The sequence below is a fragment of the Lepus europaeus genome, chromosome 11 (genome assembly GCF_033115175.1).
Source record: "Lepus europaeus isolate LE1 chromosome 11, mLepTim1.pri, whole genome shotgun sequence".
Classification (NCBI taxonomy): Eukaryota; Metazoa; Chordata; class Mammalia; order Lagomorpha; family Leporidae; genus Lepus; species Lepus europaeus.
Window position 1 is genome coordinate 54,057,868 of NC_084837.1, and position 20,837 is coordinate 54,078,704.

The window sequence follows — 20,837 nt, forward strand, 5'->3', positions numbered from 1 at the left end:
AGCTGGCGCTGCATTGATCCGAAGCCAGGAGCCAGTTGCTTGCTCTTGGTCTCCCACGTGGGTGCAGGGGCCCAAGCACTTGGGCCATCCTCCACTGCCTTCCTGGGCCGCAGCAGAGAGCTGGCCTGGAAGAGGAGCAACTGGGACTAGAACCAGTACCCATATGGGATGCCTGCGCCGCAGGCGGAGGACTAACCAAGTGAGCCACTGCGCCGGTCCTCATGTGTCTTATGATGACTGATTTTCTTTTGGCTTCCAAATGTAGAACTCCCTTAATATTTGATTTGAGACTGGTGTGGTAGGAATAAATTCATTCAGTTTTTGCTTGCCATGCAAAGACTTTTTTTTCTCAGTTATGAAAGGTGGCTTTGCTAGGTATTGGATTCCTGACTATAATTTTTTCCTTTGGGATTTGGTCATACAATGCCCTTATTTCCAGCAGTTCTTTCAGCAGCAACTGTGGCATGTGTAGCAGGTGCTGGGGGCCTTCTTACTGCCCCCCACGGATGATGGGCCTTTGGGTCAGAGTTGATGTTGACTGCGCATATGGCATAGAATGGCATCATTGTTCTTCCAAACCACTAACCAGATATCTGGCTCCACCACATATAAATGGCATTGTTTCCTCAAAATATGCTTTTTCTTCTGCCAATCAAAATTGTAGTTTTCAATCTAATTAAAGTTTATTTCATGTCTCCTATAGGAGTACATTCAAGATTGACTTATCACAGTGTTTTCCTTTAGCTAAACTTCAGTTCACAGAGGATCCCTGAGAATGATTGAGCACATGTTCCACGTCGTTGCATTCTTCACCGATTGTTTTAGTTATCAGTGTTCAATACCGCCCGAGAGCTCTGACTCACTTGAAGCAGCGGTGCGTGTGTTTTAATTTCATTTTCTATTGCGTTTAGTACAGTGTCAGGTAACCAAGAATAGTTGTTAAAATTAGTTCACTTGTTATATGCTGCTGCCTTATGAAATGATGACTTTTTCAACTTTCATTCTCTGAATCTTTTAGTGCAGATGAAAACAATCATAAATTCCCATAAGATTCTTACAGTATCTTCTTTTTGTGAACCCAATAATATCATCTTTGTTGTCTAATAAATCCCACTGCAAGATGATTTCTTGGTCAATTCCCTAGTCCATTAAATATTCATTTCATCTACAGCTGCTAAAAATTAATGGTTCAATTAGGTCATTTATTTATATTTAAAATTATCCTCATGTCCTTTGCCAGAAGTCTACTTAACTGAGTATTCTAAAGCCATGGTTCTGCTGTAGCTCTAGTAAGTAGGTTGAATATTTTCCCTTCCCAATTCTATCAGCTAAGCTCTATCACATAGATCTGAGATCAATAAAATAATGAATATATGTTGGCAGATCTGAAGGGAGAATTCGACTAGGGGTTCAATGGAAGAATTGATCTTTGGGCTATTTGCCATAAAAGTGATACAATATTTCCTTAAAGAGAAAAAGGTAATGTTTTAAATTGAAGAATTATAAATGTTTATAAGAGAAATAAATACATATTTTAAATGAAAGAAAATTGCTACCCAAGGAATCAAATGCCTTTCATTAGTCTGGATTTCCATAATGTAGCAAACTTAATGTTCTTCCTCTGGATGAGTATCAGAAAAACTGTTTATCTGTGTGTTTCTTCTGGATTTGAACTGGGAAATTTTAGTCTTTGAGTTTGCTAATAATTCTCTGGAAATTTAGAAGAGTTCTACATTCATTCATAGAAGGTTCTCTATAATGCTGCTTAAGAACCCCTCTATGTGATATAATTTTATGTGTTTCTTCAGCAAGTTTACCTTTATGCATAAATTCTAAAAGACTCAACAGGTATATGTTTATTCATAAATGTGTGTTTAACACATTGTCAACATAAAGTATTTACTAAATATTGGCTATTATTTATAGGACTATATAGATAATTGGATGGATAAATAGGTAGTTAAGTCTGTACAGAATAATATCTTGTTTTGATTTCCATTTACTGCCAAAAAAGAAAATGTTATTTTCAATACCTCATTTAAATATTATTTTGCTATAATCACTATGATTCTATAATTTCCCTTCCAATTAATGTACTAAATGAGAAGAATAAAAATAATAGTTTGGAAAAATTCTCACAGAGTAAACAAAATCTACTAAAATAGATTCTTGGATTTGGAGATTTTGTTTCCTTTGAATAATGCTTTCATTTAACTTTTTTTCTTTTTCTTTTTAATACAGGCTTCTACCTGTGAATTAGACAATGGACCTTGCCAATCAGTCTATTGTTTCTGAATTTGTTTTGTTGGGACTCTCTAATTCCTGGGAACTGCAGATATTTTTCTTTACAGTGTTTTCATTGTTGTATGTGGCAACAATGGTGGGTAATAGCCTCATAGTCATCACAGTTATAGGTGATTCTCACCTACACTCGCCAATGTACTTTCTGCTTACCAACCTTTCCATAATTGATATGTCTCTTGCTTCATTTGCCATTCCCAAGATGATTATGGACTACTTAATCAGTAATAAAACCATCTCTTTTGATGGCTGCATCACTCAGATATTTTTCCTACATCTTTTCACTGGTACTGAGATTATTTTACTCATGGCTATGTCCTTTGATAGATACATTGCAATATGTAAGCCCCTGCACTATGCTTTAATTATCAGTCCTCATGTTTGTGCTGCATTTGTGGTAGCTTCCTGGATTGTAGGAATCATGCATTCAATGAGTCAGGTCATATTTGCCCTCACATTACCATTCTGTGGTCCCAATAAAGTAGATAGCTTTTTCTGTGACCTTCCTGTGGTGTTCCAGCTGGCTTGTGTGGATACTTATGTTTTGGGTCTCTTTATGATCTCAACAAGTGGCATAATTGCTCTGTCCTGCTTTATTCTCTTATTTAATTCTTATGTTATTGTCCTGGTTACCATAAGGCATCATTCTTCCCGAGGACCATCTAAGGCTCTTTCTGCCTGTACGGCTCACTTCCTTGTTGTCTTCATGTTCTTTGGGCCATGCATCTTCATCTACATGTGGCCACAAAGCAGCTTTCTGGTGGACAAGATCCTATCTGTGTTTTATACTATTTTTACTCCAATTCTGAACCCAGTGATCTATACCTTAAGGAATCAAGATATAAAGACAGCCATAAAGAAACTGAAGAATAGGTTTTTAAATTCCCACAAGACAATTCCTTCTCATTATTTCTTAGCTTTGATTTGTTAACTTCTAGTTTTAGCTTCCAAGGCATTATGTGTCATAGTTTGTGTGACACATAGTGCTTACAACTCCATGCTAGGCTTCCATTTCTGTTGTAATTATCAAATTACAATCGCCATGAATTGGTGAGGGCACAAGGTCAAGTGCATTTTGAAGTTATTTTTATGTTTGTTCAAAAGTCATTTGAAATTTCAGAAAAATCATTTTAGCACAAATAAAGTCTTGCAGAAACTAAAACCATAAAAGATCAGAAGTGACTGTTCTGGTTAGGAATTCAATAATGGTAATTAATTCACTGAAAAAGGGAACAAAGAATGAGAAAAACAAATTAAAGAAGAACTATGAGATAATTAAATATAGTTAGTGATTGAATTGTTTGGAGTTTTGGCTCTAAACTATTACAAATTAGCAATATTTCTATAATTCACACTTGTGTAGAAGCTCATCTTCAGACAGAAAAGTGATGGTTTCCTGTTCATATCCTGTGCCATGCTTACTTAACATTTAAACACATTGTGATCTCTCCTATTAAATAAAACTATGAATAGAATTCATTGCAAATGTTATGGGGTGAAAAGCAAGTGATGTAATATAGGAGGATGCATCAATCACATTTGGCTAATAAACAAAGCAGTCCTGCTAAGATCCTTTTTTCTGATAACTCACAGTAAGTAGAAAGTTTGGAGAATTCTGAAAAATCAGAAAATATGAAATGAGTTGCAAAGCAATGCATTTTTGTTTAACACAGATACTATGATTTCTTAATGCCTATAATGTTAAAACTAGAATTAAATCAAGATAGAGCTTATGATTGTTTATGGGGAACATACGCTTCCATTTTAAAGCATTATATTGCTTTACATTTTGGTTAAGTCATGTTTTCTGTTTATATTTGGATACAAATAAGTAATTTGACTTAATAATGTAATATCAATGTAATCATAAAGTTTTTATAGACAAATAGGTTTTTATTATTTTTAAATTAAGAACTTTGGTTTTAATATTAACCGACAGGTATGCAAACTGCCCCTATTCCTGTTTTCTAGTTACTGGAATTGCAGGTGTTTTAAGTCATAAGAAATACAAAATTCTCTTGGGTACCTTGGTTTAAAAGTCTTTTTTAAATAGTAGAAAACATTAAAAATCAAAAGTCATTTAGAATTGTTAAACGATATTTATGAAATGTAGGATCAGATTTATTATCCAACTTGTATCCACAAAAGAAAAGATGCATTGGAAACATAATATTTGACAAATATCAAGTTGTTATTTTTTTCTGACATGATTAAGTAAACTGTTAAAACAAAGAATTATATGAATATGTTAATTACTGCCTCTGAGAGATGAATTAACAAGGGAAAATTCTTAACTTTTAACTTTTAAGCCAAATAATGGGAATGTGATATTTCATTGTTGGTACATGTTTTTTCTTTATTAATGTATTAAGCAAATACACTTTGTTTACAAAAATAGGGAACAAATGTACAATTTAAGAGTGTGTGACATTGTGTTTAAAACCTATGCAGTTTTGAAATCATTGGATAAAAATGTCTACAGTATTAACACAGGAATAATAAAAATTTATGTCAACAAACTAATAGCACAATTTTATTCAAAAATAGGGATTCAAATGGATGAATTCAGATTTTGTTTAACTTTCTCTTTTTTGCAGTTATTTGTGCACATATGTTCAGAAGCAGGGACCTTATTTTTGTAGAATATTTTAGTTGATGTTTTATGAAAGATATAACGTGTCAGGAGAATATTTTAAGAAATGAGCTACTTACTTTTTGCAACATAAAATTGTAGAGTCTTTTGGAAATTATGCCATCAATCATCAGTGCTTTTGTGGAAAACTCAAAGCTCAAGGACATTTGCCAAAGCAGCTTCACATGTAAATTATCAGCAGACAACTCCATATCACAAGTCAGTAACAAGCCTGGGTGGTGGAACTGAAAATAGCTGAGAATGACAGGACTAGAGATGGCCTCTGGAGGACTTCCACATGTAAAGGGAACTACTTTTTACCTTGCCTGGTGGCTAGACATGAGGAGTCAACATTCAAGACATTTCTGCATTGAAAACCCTAATTAGGACACATAGTGGATCATTTTATCACCAAAAATGCTCTGCAAGCTGCTGACACATTTTTTTTTTTTAAACCCAGGGTAAGCTCAGCAGCATGGTCATCAACTCCTTAACTTGTTGGAAGGGCGGTATATAGGTATTTGAAGAGCCATGAAGCTTGGTGATACAAAGTCTATATGAGTTTTTAAAAACTGTAAAAAGCCAATTGTAATGAGTCTTGCAAAAGTAAGCAGAAAAATTGAATGCAATTGAAAAAATTCAAGTAAAATGAAAACAGATTAGTGATAAATTGTAATAATTGAAAGAATTGCATATATAATAAAATGTCCACAAAATTATAAATGTTGCTTATTTTTAAAAATGTTTGGGGAGAATTTTCAGAATACCACACTCTATATGGACCATGGACTTACTGTGAAGCTAGTAAAGCATAGATTTAGACCCCTTCCTTTGCCTGGGTCTCCTCCAAGGCCCCAAGTGAGCCCCAACAACTTTTTATTGATGATTTTGATTTTTTTCTGAAACATGTGCCTTCAGATTGTATTAGGTTAGGCTCTGCAGAATCTAGATTCACCCTGAGTGCATGAGTAAGTTTTAGACCCTGGCATCTTTTTAACAGTGTTTAATGCCAGTTCTGCTGTTACTGCTATAAACTTGAGCAGCATATTTAATGTCTCTCAGCATTTCAACGTCAATACAAGGAAATAGTAGGGGCCCTTACTACATAGTTGTTTGAGGAATAAAGGAAGTAAATCATTTAAAGTATACAGTTGTGTTCAATGTTAGTCATATTTTAGGTGATCAACTCTGGATATCTATTTTTTATGGGACTTCATATTCTCTTGAGCTAATAATTTTCATTTGTTTAATGAGTTTAAGTATTCATCCATATATATGTATGCATAAAAGTAATGTATATGTATGTCATATACATTAAAAGTAATGTATATCAAGTTTGATTTGGAGAATTAAAAATGACTTCAACTAAAAATCACATTGGTTCTTATGTTAATTCAAATTTATGGAAATTTTTCTCTTGGCTCATAATTGTATAAATCAAAGAACACATTAAATTGTTGTTAATCATTATGCTATTGTCTATTTATAATGAGTAATTATTAAATTGATTTAATGATTTTAGGATGAATTTTCACTACACTTTTTTTTGTCAGAATAAGAATGATGATACTTAATTGTTATATTATCAAGGTGAAGAGGTGAGTGAATAGACTAGTACATGTAGATGATAGAAAGGTGATAGACAGACCGAGTTGTATATGACACAAACTGTCTTATATGAGTATGTTGTGTGACTATGGCTTAGGATAAACTGACCGCTTTGATTCTGCCCAGCAAAAGAAATTTTCAGTAAGATTATCTGAGCATATTCAGATTCTTTTAAGTATTTTCAGAGTTAATTTAAGATACCAGGGAAACCTTGCTTTTCAAATGAGCTTTTATGAAAAATAATTAAAGCAAAGTTGACAAGAAAGCTAGAATATCCCTTTCTCCTTGTTTCTTTCCTGATACTATTTTGCATGTTGATTTTTGAGTGTAGATATCCAGAGAGAACATAAAGAAGAGCTATGAGACCAAAGATTTATTTAGTTATTTGAAAGGCAGAGTTACAGAGAGAGAAGGAGAGACAGAGAGAGATCTCCCATCCTCTAGTTTACTCCCCAAATAGCCACAACATCCAAAACTCCTGAAATGGTGAACAGTTGTAGAAACAAAGGGCTCTTTTTTTTTTAACAGGCAGAGTTAGACAGTGAGAGAGAGAGAGAGATAGAGAGAGAGAAAGGTCTTCCTTCCGTTGGTTCACCCCCCAAATGGCCGCTACGACTGGCGCGCTGCGCTGATCCGAAGCCAGGAGCCAGCTGCTTCTCCTGTTCTCCCATGCAGGTGCAGGGTCCAAGCACTTGGGCCATTCTCCACTGCCCTCCCGGGCCACAGCAGAGAGCTGGACTGGAAGAGGAGCAACTGGGACAGAATCCGGCGCCCCAACCGGGACTAGAACCCAGGGTGCCAGCACCGCAGATACGGGATTAGCTTAGTGAGCCATGACGCTGGCCAACACAGGGCTCTCTTCACAAATGCTATCCCTTGTATTGCATCCTCTTGCTCACCAGCAGAGGGTCACATAAGTATGCACCCTCTGTCTCCTTTTTGCCTTCTAAGCTCTTGTTGGTGAAATTAAGTGATAGAATTTTCACAGAAAACCTTGGCTAAAAAAAAAAAAGTTGATAGATTTATTTATTTTTTTTTTTTTTGTTATCCAACAGAAAATATCTAAAAGATGTGGACCAGAGGCTGAATGAGTCAGCCAATCAATATCACATTAATATGCATTTTTCATTATTATAATCTGATCCTTGTAGAGTAAAACCATGAAAAAGAAAAATACACAAGAAACATTCAGCTTATTGAATTATTGTAAGGCAAACAAGATTAGAATCATTTTTCAGGACACAAAATAGAACTTTGGCAGCCACCCATAAATCCCATATTTTTCCAGCACACTGACAAGTTTCTCTCCTAAAACTATCCACTACCCTGGTTCGATATTAAATTCTTTGTATTTATCAGTTTTATGAATACATCTATATTCAAAGATACATTCTGAGACACTCAAAATTAGTCTCACCCACTTTGTTATCTTTTCATTACACTTATAACATCATCTCTCCAGTTCTACTTAATTTATTTTTTAAAAACCTGAGCTTTCACCCCAAGGAGCCTCCAACAGTCTAGAACATACTGATTGCATGCTCACAGTCCAGTTCAACACATCTCTGTCCTCTGCAATTCTCTGCAAATTGTAAAATCAGAGACTTGATCATATGCAGGTTGAAACTTCTGCAAGACAGACTATACAGGGTGTTCTTTTCTCTCATCCAAATGACCTTGATATCTTGTTGTCTCCCCTTTTCCCCTAAATGATGATAGCTATGTTGCTCAAGGCTACTGCCTATAGCTGATGTCTCTGCTCAATTTTGGTGTTTAAAGCTTCTAACGTATTCTCTAAGAAAACGTCTTGAGAACAATATCTCTGATTTTGGCACACTGAGAACAGTATCTTTGGTTCTTGAAACTTGACAAGTTTAAAGTCAGTTTTGCTGTAAATTCCTTGGTCATCACTTTATGTCCTCAAGTACCTTAAATTTAAATTATTACTCCATTTTTAAACAGTTTGGTACTCTAAGGTCTGTACTTTTTTTTTATTCACCTGAATACTTGGCAAAAATGAAGACTGGGATTGATCTATTAACTTTTAAAAAATATTTATTTATTTATTTAGAAGAGCAGAGTTATTGAGAAGAGAATGAGATTCAGAGAGGTCTCCCCTCTGATGGTTCACTCCCTAAATGGCCACAATGGCCAGGGCAGGATCAGGCTGAAGTCAGGGGCCTGGAACTCCACCTGGATCTCACATATGAGTGGCAGAGGCCCAGTCACTTGGGCCATTCTCCCCTCCTTTCCCAGGTACATGAGCAGGAAGCTGAACTGGAAGCAGAGCAGCCAAGACTCAAACCAGACCAATAGGGGTTGTCAGCATCTCAGGTGGCTTAACCCACTGCACCACAACTTTGGCCCCTGTCTATTAACTTTTGCAGGGAAGTGTCAGTACCTCACTTTGGTATTTCTCTACTCCATCTCTCTAGGGTAATTACATAGAATCTCATTGCATCCAACAGTTCTTCAGACATTAAAATTTTTGAAATTCCTTTACAAATGTTAAATTTAACTAAAATTTTCTATCAAAAGCAACATAATTGGATCATCATAAATTTGCCTATTTAATTTTTCTAATTATTTCAAGAAAGATACAGCTTTATCAGCCCTTTTGCTTCTTTTTCAAATAAATTAGAACCTCTACTTGCATCTTCAAGTCCTTGAGGCTGTGTCTCCCCATTTCATTTCACACATGGAAAAAAAAGTCTGCAATGGATGAGCATTTAGTTGAGAGTTAAGGCATCCATGTCTCATATCGGCATGTTGACACATTCAAGTTCCAGTTCTGGCTTCTGATTCAGGCTTCCTGACAGTGCAGACCCTGAGAGTCAGTGGTGACGGCTCAAGTATTTGGGTCCCTTTCAACCAGATAGGAAACCTCATTCAGTTCGCAGCTCTCAGCTTCAGCCCCCATCAGCCTTAGCCATTGTGGACATCTGGCAGAGTGAACCAGAGTGCTCTGTCTCTGGCACACTAATTCGCTGTGTGAAAATGTGGGAGAGAGGTCTTTGACCCCTGTGACTGATGACCCACCTCAGGTCCATTCTCTGATAAAGCCGTCTCAGCTGGCCAGGCACCTCTCCTTTCTGAGACGTTCACTGCTGCACTTCTTTTCTAACAGAAAACCCATAAGGAACACCTCCTCCTACCCCCAGAAAAGGGAAAACCATTACAAAAACCCCAAACTTCCCCTGAGAGAGATTCTTATGCCTTTGTCAATCACCCAGGGCACAGTTATTTTTGGCTATAGATAAGGCAATCTGTTCCCATTACAGATATTGCCTGTTGGACTGATGGTTTATTTCCTAGTTTATTTCCCATAAAAATATTTCACAATGAAAGTAACTTTTAATGACTTATTTTTTAAACTTTTATTTATTTATTTATTTGAAAGGCAGAGTTACAGAGAAAGAGGGAATGACTGAGAGAGAGAAAGAGATCTTCCACCTGATGGTTTGCTCCCTAAAGGCTCAATGGTCAGGGCTGTGCCAGATCAAAGCCAGGAGCCAGCAGTGTTTTCCAGATCTCCCATGTGGGGACAGGGGCCCAAGCACTTGAGCCATATTCTGTTGTTTTTCACAGACCATTAGCAGGGAGCTGGATAGGAAGTGGAATAGCCTGGTCTCGAACCATGCCTATATGGGATGCTGGTGTTGCAGGTAGTAGCTTTACCCACTATGACACAGTGACGCCCCCCCCCCCTTTTTTTTCCTTTTTTAAAAAAATGTTTATTTATTTGAAAAGCAGATTGACAGAGAAAGGGAGAAAGTTATGTTTCTGTGTTGTATCTTTTTCAGGTTTAGGAATTAACGTGATGTTGGCTTCATAGAAAGAATTTGGGAGGATTCCCTCCATTTCAATTATTTTGAATAACTTGAGAAGAATTGGAGTTAATTCTTTAAATGGCTAGTAGTGTTTAGCAGTGAAGCCCTCTGGTCCTGGGCTTCTCTTAGTTGGGAGGGTCTTTATTAGTGATTGAATTTCTGTCTTGGTAATGGGTCTGTTTAGGTTTTCTATGTCTTCTTGGCTCAATTTAGGTAGGTTGTATGTGACCAGGAATCTATCTATTTCTGCTAGGTTTCCCTGTTTGCCAGCAGCCAGTTCTTTTTTAGTAATTTCTGATGATTCTTTTTATTTCCTTGCTGTCTTTTGCTACATTTCACTTTTCATCTCTAATTTTATTCACTTGGGTCTTTTTCTCCCTTTTTTTTTTTTTTTGGTTATTTGGGCCAATGATGTGTCAATTTTGTTTATTTATTTCAAAAAGCCAGCTCTTTGTTTTGTTGATCTTTTGTATTTTTGGGGGGGTTAATTTTGTTGGTTTCTTCTCTAATTTTAATTATTTGTCTTCCCTACTAGTTTTGGGTTTGGTTTGCTGTTTTTTCTTTTAGATCCTTGAGATGCTTGATAGCTCATTTATTTGGTGCCTTTCCATTTCTTGATGTAGGCACCAATTGATATAAACTTTCCTTTTTCCAGCGCCACAGCTCACTAGGCTAATCCTCTGCCTGTAGCACCAGCACTCCGGGTTCCAGTCCCGATTGGGGTGCCAGTTCTGTCCTGGTTGCCCCTCTTCGAGTCCAACTCTCTGCTGTGGCCAGGGAGTACAGTGGAGGATGGCCCAAGTGCTCCCTGCACCCGCATGGGAGACCAGGAGGAAGCACCTGGCTTCTAGCTTCAGATTGGCACGGTCATTTGGGGATTGAACCAATGAAAAGACAACCTTTCTCTCTGTCTCTCTATCTCACTGTCTAACTCTGCCTGTCAAAAAAATAAATAAAAGAAAATAAATAAATAAACATTCCTCTTAACATTGCTTTTGCTGTATCCCATAAGCTTTGATATGTTGTACAGTCATCTTCATTTGTTTCCAGAAATTTTTATCAGAGGGGAGGTTTGTTCCTGTCTCTTGGTATAGACTCAGCTGAGCTCCTCTCCTTAGAGGAGACCGGTGCCTGGGCTCTAGCCCCAGTGAGTATATTATTTGTCCACTCTGCCACAAGGACCACACAAAGGATCTGAGCAGTCATTAGTGCAAGCGCAGATTCCCCAGCAGTGTTCCTCACCAGACAACCAGGGAGCCTTGAGGGTGCAGACCTCCCTCAGTGACTGTCCAAAGTCCCAGCCTCACCCTGAGTCCTCCTGTGCAGCGTCAGTGTTTTCACAGTCCTGGTACACAAGCCTCTCATAGTCATGAGCACTCACCCCCCTGCTTGGTCTCCCCCCCAGACTCAGGAGTCTGCTCGGCTGGTTCCTTGGCGTGGACACTGGCTGGCTCAGCTGTTACATATGCCCAAAATGGGCTTGCTGTCTATCAGCTTGTTACAAGACACCATTGCACGGTGATTGGGAGAGAAAGATGACCCCTTCTCTTTTCTCCTCTAGTTTGGCAGGTCCACTATCCCCCACAGGGTTCCAAGCCAGATTCCCTCCCGGCTCTTCCTGTACCATTTTTGCCAGTGGCTTGGACAGCTGTAGTCTGGTCTCACCTCACTCTCCAACATTGGTGTGGAGGTTCTCTGCTGCTGGGGCCCTGAGTTGTGTGCATCCATGCCCTCCATGTTGGTCCACTGTGTTGGACCACTGTGTCTCTCCAATTCTCATAGTTTCTCCATTGCTTTCTCCCTAACTCTTCCCTGAGACTGCACTCTCCACTTTTTAAAAACCACCTTCTCCAGGACTTGGATCCCACTTATGATTCAGATTCCACTTCCTGCTAATATGCCAGAGGCATGAGATGATGCCCCGCGTACTTGGGTTCCTGTTACTCATGTGAGATACTCAGATAGAGTTCCTGAATCCTGGCTTTGGCCTAGTCCAGCCCAGTTTTTGCATGTATTTGTGGAGTTAATTAGTAGGAGGAAGAGCTATCTCTCTCTGTCTCTCCCTACTCTCTCTGTCATTCTGCCTTTCAAATAAATAAATATTACAAAATAAAAACCTAAATATCCACCTGCAGAAGACTAAGACTGAGTCCTTAACTCACTTCATATTAAAAATATCAATACAAAATCATTAAATCCCTCTTGAATCTGTAAAACTAAAATGAAAATATAGGGGAAAATCTCCTAGACATTAATCTAGACAAATTTGGGGGTGGGGTTATAACACCAAACCTAAGCAACTAAGCAGAACTAGATGAATAAGTTTACATCAAACTAAAAAGTTCTGCAAAACCAAGGAAATAATCAATTGGATGAAAAAAATCAATGTATGGAATGGGAGAAAATGTTTGCAAATCATACTTCATAGTCATAATACTGGTCATCAGAGGATGGTGGATTTGGAGATCAGGAAGATGGTGAAAGGACAAGAGATTTCAGTTAAGAGAAATAAGTTCAAGAGATCTATTGTACATCATGGTGACTTCAGACTACAACAATACATTACATATTTGAAAATTTCTAGACAAATAGATTTTAAGTGTTCTCACATACACACATGCAAATATTGGTAGGCATGTAAGGTAATTCACATGGTAAATAGATTGATTTAGTACTTCCCCAATGTGTACATGCTCAAAAGTTTTTGGGCAGGTATTTGGCACAGAGATTAAGACATGTCTTGGGGCACTGTTATCACATGTTGGATTGTTTGGGTTTGAGTCCCAGCATGCTTTTGATTCTAGCTGCCTGCTATTGACCATCCTGGGAAAAAAGCAGATAATAGCTGAGTCATTGCCACTCCCATGAGAGATGGAGATTACCTATGTTCTTGGCTTTAGCCTGCACCAATCTCAATTGGTGTAGGCATTTGGACAGTAAGCCAGCAGACAAAAGATCTCTGTCGTTTACATCTTTCTCTCTCTCTCTTCCAAATAAATGAAAATAAACTTAAAAATTTTTAAAATAAGGTAAAAACATGATGTTATCAATGATAAATGTATGCAATTTTATATGCCAATTAAAAATATCCTGCACTGTGCTCCCAGAAGGGTACAAGGATTACATTTTCATCAAAATAAAAAGATAAAAAAACACCAACCATGAGCTCTTGAATTGAAAAAAAAAGAAATAATCTGTACAGTTATAAGTGAAATTACAAGTATAATTCTTGGAGAAGCAAAAATGAAGATAGAAAGAAACAAAGAATCAATATTGATTAAAAAAAAGTTGACAGGAACTTCACAATCACTGGAGATTATAAAAATGGTCATAAATTACTAATTTGAGGTTAGATAATTAGAAAATGTCATGTAGAACAGAAGGTCACAGATTCACTCACACAAATTTTTCAATTTCTTAGGAAAGCATACGCTAATGAATTTATGTAAGGAGAAGGGGAAAACTGAAGTTGCCAAAAACTATGCAATACTTTGAAAAAGTAGGTAAAGATATATCCCTATAAAACTCACAAGACACATCTGCAACTTCTTCTAGACCATCAGAGAACAAATGGTGCAAGGATGTAGAAATATTTTTCTGAGGGTTCCTACTAATTTTATGAGCAAGTGAGTCATTATCTTACCACCAAATTTGGAAGTGGAAAGATAGTTTAATAACTTAAAACTACTAAAGGGCAATTGCAGCTTGTAAACCTAAATGCAAGTATCCTAAATATATATTTGCATATCAAAACCAAATTATGATGTTAGCATATAATACACTAAAATTGAGTAGTTTATGTTAAGAATGCAAAGATGTTTGCATTGGATGTATTGTCAATTATATTTAAGATTAAAAAATGAATTCATTGTACTTTCCCATTGCAAAAGACCAGATTTCTTGACAAGAAAACACTACTAAAGATAAAATTCAATTCAGTTCTTCATGTAGTACTTCAGAAATCTCTACACATAAATCTCTGCCTAAATCTATTAGAAACATAGTGTATGTAACTGATTATTGCTAAGATCAGAGCTCTGGGAGTTGAGAGAAAGCTTCAAGTGGTTTGGATTTCTGGACCTAAGCCATTTTCCCTATTTAACAAGCCAGCAAACATATAATACTAAGGAATTGACTTGGGATATCTTCCCATGGTCCCTGTACAACCTCAGTCCTAAATGAAATGGAGAAATGATAAAATGGGACAATAGAGTGCCCATAAGAAGAGGAAGCTTGCCTAAATTAATACCTACTGCAGTTACGATAGCTCAACTCAAAATCACGGATGCAACTGATGCTCTCTCAGTTATAGGAGCATTTGAGCTGAGAGACACTATTCTTGCTTCAGCTTCTCAAAAATTTGCAGATATCTGAATCAGGTATGCTTTCGTCATTTTATGTTAACTGCATGCTTTATCCATTTGCTTGAAATTTTCTCTTTGGACAAATGATAATAAGACTTTTTTTTTTTACATTTTTTTTATTAAACTTTTATTTAATGAATATAAATTTCCAAAGTATAGCTTATGGGTTACAATGGCTTCCCCCCTCCCATAACTTCCCTCCCGCCCGCAACCCTCCCCTTTCCCGCTCCCTTTCCCCTTCCATTCATGTAAAGATTCATTTTCAATTCTCTTTGTATACAGAAGATCAGTTTAGTATATATTAGGTAAAGATTTCAACATTTTGCCCATATAGCAACATCAAGTGAAAAAACTACCATTGGATTACTAATTATAGCATTAAATAGCAATGTACAGCACATTAAAGACAGAGATCCTACATAATTTTTTTTTTCAAATTAATTAATTTTCTATGCCATTTCCATTTTAACACCAGGTTGTTGTTGTGTTTTTTTTTTTTTCATTTCCAATTCTCTTTATATACAGAAGATCACTTCAGTATATAATTAGCTACAGGGCAGTTGTTATCAAAACAGCATGGTACTGGTACAGAAACAGATGGATAGACCAATGGAACAGAATAGAAACACCAGAAATCAATCCAAACATCTACAGCCAACTTATATTTGACCAAAGATCCAAATCTAATCCCTGGAATAAGGACAGTCTATTCGATAATAAGACCTTTAACTAGAGAAAGAAACTTGAAGCATCGCTTTTGGTATTTGGACTAGAGTTTTATTCAATTTTCTTTGACTTAGCTGCAAAATATTTCAAATCTTAATCAAGAGTTTAAGACTTGACTTTGAATGTGACAGATTATAGTTTTAAGGATCAAGTTTCATAATATTTAAGCTGTGATTTCTTTGATTCTCAGGTTATTCTTGAGAAATAATGAATAGAGGAGACTCTTCAAAAACATATTAATATTATTTTACATTTATCTCAGTTAATTCCAGCCCAGTACAACATCTAGATGAAAATAGCTGTTGTCAAGTGATACTATGTCACTCATTATGATGATTTCTAGCACTTCTCCTCCTCTGTTCCTACAACATTAGTTTCTAACACCAAAACACAGTTTGTCATTTGATAAGTAACTGACCAAATTAATAGATATGGTCAGGAACAGTGTTATTCTATTTGGATAAAGATTTTCTTCCCAACAGACATAATGTCCCAGGATGAAATCTCTACTCAGCCTAGTGATAGTTATTTATCTAAATATGCTTTATAATAGTTACATTTTAGTTATCTTGTCACAGTATGCATTGCTCACTCACTTCATTATTTTGTATGCTTATGTTTATAGAAGAAACTTTGTAAGGGTAATAGAATAACAGTCCTTGTCACAATTATTATCAGGGGATAAAGTATTCCAGACTAATGAATTATAAAGTAAAATATATACCTTTCAGTAAAAATCATTAGCCATTTTGGGAATTAAAATATACATTACCTCTTGCTATTTTAACCAGAGAGGGCTACTGCTACAAAGTGTATTCGTGGATCTTTAACAAGGTTTCACATCAACTCCCCCGACTAATCCTTTCATTTTCAGTTTCTCACTTAAACTCTTAAACCACATGTATTTGATGCCCTTAGAGACTCTATTATCAAGGATTTCAGAAAGAGCTCTGAAAACCTGAGATGAAGTTTTGGATTTGTTACTTGCTTGCTAAATAATATGGAGCATATCAGTAACCTCTTGAGTTTTAATTTTCTTATATAAAAATGAAGACCATCTCTTCCCCACCAGATTGTTATAGAGTTCAATGCTCATATATTGCACATAACAACACTTTCAAGCTCAACCGTTTTGTAAACTGACACCATTTTTTCACCATCTTTTATGGAGATGGACACTATCACTTTCAATTAAAGCACAGAATATGAGTTGTGAGGGTCTTCTATCTTAAAAAACAAAACAAAACAAAACAAAACAAAAAAACAAAGCAAATAAAACCCTTCTTGTAAACTAAGTTCCTTGCCCTTGTAAACACAGTTTTTTTTTTCTTTTTTTCCTCTTCATTCTATTTGTTGAACTCTTTACTTAGTGTAGGGTTAATCTTATGTGTATGAAGTTAACTGAAAATAAATCTTTGTTAAAATAAGAATGGGAATAGGAGAGGGAGGAGGAAGCAGTGGGGGGAGTGCGGGCAGGAACGATAGATGAGTGGGAAGAATAATTGTGTTCCTAAATTTGTACATATGAAATGTATGAAGTTTGTGTACCTTAGATAAAATGTTTCTAGGTAAAAAAAAAAAAATGAAGTATAGAATTGTTATCTATCTCCTTGGGAGCCTTTTCTGCATTGTTCCAAAGAAGTTGCATGGCAAACACAAGTAGAATAGATTATCTTTGCACCAAAAGAAACTTATCTTCCAATTTCATTTCCCATGAGCTTTATAAAGTACCCTTAAACTTACAACTTTTTCTTATCTCAACTGTTAATTTCCATAATTGTTACTCTAGTAATCTTAATTTTGCTAAGTGAGAAAGTACTATGTTGTTGGATATTTTTCAAAGAATGTATTTTATTTTATTAACTGACAGATTTTAGTGAAAGCCTATAAATCATATATTCTAGTGAAAATTATTTCTTTTGGGATTCTTTGATCAGTGAAATGTCACAGTTGCCTTTTAAGTGATCTACTTTCCAACTCTAAACTCATTCTGATGTTGTATTTTGTGTTTATTGCTATTCTGTACTGACATATTGGCAATCTCAGTTTACTCATGTTTATATAGTGCAATGCTTGCTCAGGAGACTGTAACCAAAAAAGGTTATCATAACTTCAGAGACAATGTGTACTAAGCACTTTTAATAGTGTGGTTGCTAAGCTTGTGTGATGGAGAAAAAGAGGCAAGAGGAGAATCAGAGTAAAAAAATACAGGAAAAAAAGATAAGTATTTTTCTTTTAGATGTGGCCTCTTACAAATTTTCTAAGAATTATAGCTGCTTGTTGTTAACTTTGACTGGAACAAGAAAAGCAACAGGGCAAAGAGGATAGTACAAGAATTTGGAAATTTCACACCTCTTCTTAAATTAAGGTCTTTGTGATGTACATTCACTATTTGCTTAGTACCAGGTTTAACCCACACATTTATTATAAAGATATTTGAAAGAATGTACATGTCAAAATTACTAATACATCATTTCTTAGGGCAGATGTTTGGCCTAGCAATTAAGATAGCCGCATCTCCCACCAAAGTACCTGGGTTTGATACCATGCTCCAGCTCCCGACTGCAGCTTCCTGTTAAATGAGATACTGGGAGGCAGCTGTGATGGCTCAAATGGCTGGGTTCCTGTGACCCAGCTGGGAGACCTGAATTGCAACCCTGATTGCTGGCTCCTGTCCAGGTGAACCCTGGCCATTGTAGACATTTGGGGAGTGAGCCAGTGAATGGAAGCTCTCTGTCTCTGTCTCTCTGTCTCTCTCTCTCTGCCAGTTAAATAAATAATAAATTAAAAATTAAAAGAAGAAATTCTCTAATAGGATAATTCTGCAAGATTTCTATTTAATTTTCAGAACACTTTGTGATTTCAGTCTACTTTTCTTGTTCTTGTTAATAATCCTTTAATGTTTATCTTTGTAGGCATTTCTCTTATACCCTGAGACCATGGACCAGAGAAACTATTCTAGGGTGGCTGAATTTGTGCTGCTGGGACTCTCCAGTTCCTGGGAGCTTCAATGTTTCTTCTTCGTTTTTTTTAACTTTCTGTACATCACCATTGTGCTGGGCAACTTCCTCATTGTCCTCACTGTGATTTCTGAACCTGCCTTGCATACTCCCATGTACATTATGCTCAGTAACCTTTCTGTCCTTGATGTTTTTCTGGCTACTTATGCCACTCCCAAGATGATCCATGATTTCCTTCATGAACCCAAGACCATCTCCTTTGAGGGCTGCATGGCACAGATATTCTTACTCCATGTATTTGCTGGTGGTGAGATGGTGCTCCTTGTAGCTATGGCATATGACAGGTACGTAGCCATTTGCAAACCTCTCCATTATGCAACCATCATGAACTTAGGCAAGTGTACAGGCTTTGTAGTAGGCTCTTGGGTCATTGGGGTTATACACTCCCTGAGCCAGTTAGCTTTCACTGTAAACTTGCCTTTTTGTGGCCCAAATATTGTGGATAGCTATTATTGTGACCTTACTTTGGTTATCAAACTTGCCTGTACAGATACTTACATCCCTGAAGTGCTCATGCTTTTGGACAGTGGCCTTATGGGGATGACTTCATTCCTGCTTTTGCTGATCTCCTACACATTCATCCTGGTCACTGTGCGCCGCCATTTCTCAGCAGGCATGGCCAAGGCCCGCAGCACTCTCACTGCCCACATCACTGTAGTGACCCTCTTTTTTGGGCCTTGTATTTTCATTTATGCATGGCCTTTCAGCAACTTTCCAGTGGATAAACTCTTTTCTGTGTTTTCTACTATTTTCACACCTATATTGAACCCCATTATCTACACATTGAGGAACAAAGAGATGAAATCAGCAATGCATAAATTGAAGACTCAGTACATAAGTCCCAGGCTGCCTCTCCCAGGACTAGACTTGTTGAACTGCGCAGACAGGAGGAAAATTGAGGTCACATAGATTTTACTTTTTCTTATGTCTAGCATTTTTCTTAACAACTACTGTCCTTGAACCAATAGATTCAATATATGTTTTTGTTGAATATTGGTAAACTTACATACAATTACATATTCTCTAGTCATATTTGTAATAGTGTTATCATTTAGAACTATTTGCTTCTATTTATCACCTAAAATCAGTGATACACTGTTTTACAAATTATTTTACAATTGAAGTTGCATGACACTAATTTTAAAAAATTTAAGCTGCACATTTATATTGGATAAATTGTGAACACTGTTTCCTTTATATTCTAAAGTAATATACATATTCCAAGTAATATACATATGATGTAGTCTCACATTAAAAACCAATTCCATGAATATTATTTTATGTGTTTTTACATAAAAAAGTTTGTGCTCTTCATTGAAAGGATCCATGAATTAATTCAACATGACAAAAATACATTTAAAAATTTGAGGTAACACTTTTCATTGTTATGTACCACCATGGTTTCCTCTAAGGTTATCTCATTTTAGAATGTCAGGTCCATAGGAAATAAAACAAAGACAGACACTTACTCTGTAGAAGTATTATATTCATGTATGCATTCACTGTGTTATTAAACACAATTCATCCTGTTAACTTATTGCCATCATCCTGTGTTTTAAGTTGGTTGTACTTTCTTGGTATCAGCATTATGGTCAAACATGATCTGTATAGCAATGACTACTTATTGATATCCCATCTACAGTTTTTCCCATAGTGTAGCAAGTATTTTTAAAGTCCATGGTGAGAGGTCATTAGAGTTGTCAGTGTTCTTCTTTAAACACATTATCCTTGGTTCTCGAGGACTTAATCAAATTATCCTGCTCGTTTTCAAAATACAAGTATTTCCTTTGCAAACAACAAAATCAGGATTATTTGTGCTTCTGTGTGCTTCAGCAAGAAACTGACCTATATTATCAACTATACCTGTCTGTCAAAAAGTTTTGAGTCAAGAAAGGTTTGACTTTAAAAAATTATGAAAAGCTGAAATGTAACCATTATGGAAATTTGAATCAAAAACATGGAATTCATACTTCATACATCAAGTATATCCTGATGTAGGAAGCTAATCATATTTTAGAACCTCAGTTTTCAATGTAAAGCAGAGCCCACATTGGTAATAAGAACGGTGAGTTAGAAATCCACAGTACCCTCGAACGGAAACCTCTTTTCTTCCCTTCTACAAGTAATCCTGGAAGTAATGTCTCTCACTACTGATATAGATCAGCGTGTCTCCACCGCTGCTGCCAGCATACCACACATCACTACTACAGCGGGACAACTAAGATGGGAAGAAAAGTCTCGTCTACAAGCACAACATTCACTGAGGCATGACGCAGAATAGAATTGGGTCATTCTGGAAAAAAAAAAAAGACACTTTGGGGTCCCACCCAGCTCTTGTGATGTGCCCCAGATGTTT

At 36.4% G+C, this 20,837-nt stretch overlaps 2 protein-coding genes across 2 annotated transcripts; both read left to right on the plus strand.

Annotated features, from left to right (window-relative positions):
• Positions 1 to 2,263: 2,263 nt before the first annotated feature.
• Positions 2,264 to 3,232, plus strand: LOC133770531 (olfactory receptor 4K2). Its single transcript, XM_062206606.1, has one exon. It carries the CDS (start codon positions 2,264 to 2,266, stop codon positions 3,230 to 3,232), a length of 969 nt encoding a protein of 322 aa, XP_062062590.1.
• A 15,165-nt stretch (positions 3,233 to 18,397) lies between these two features.
• LOC133770532 (olfactory receptor 4K15-like) lies at positions 18,398 to 19,390 on the plus strand. The gene has a single exon (XM_062206609.1). It carries the CDS (start codon positions 18,401 to 18,403, stop codon positions 19,388 to 19,390), a length of 990 nt encoding a protein of 329 aa, XP_062062593.1. The 5' UTR covers positions 18,398 to 18,400.
• Positions 19,391 to 20,837: the final 1,447 nt, after the last annotated feature.

Coding starts and splice junctions, on each gene's coding strand:
- LOC133770531 (XM_062206606.1), top strand. CDS start 2,264: ATGGACCTTGCCAATCAGTCTATTGTTTCTGAATTTGTTTTGTTGGGA.
- LOC133770532 (XM_062206609.1), top strand. CDS start 18,401: ATGGACCAGAGAAACTATTCTAGGGTGGCTGAATTTGTGCTGCTGGGA.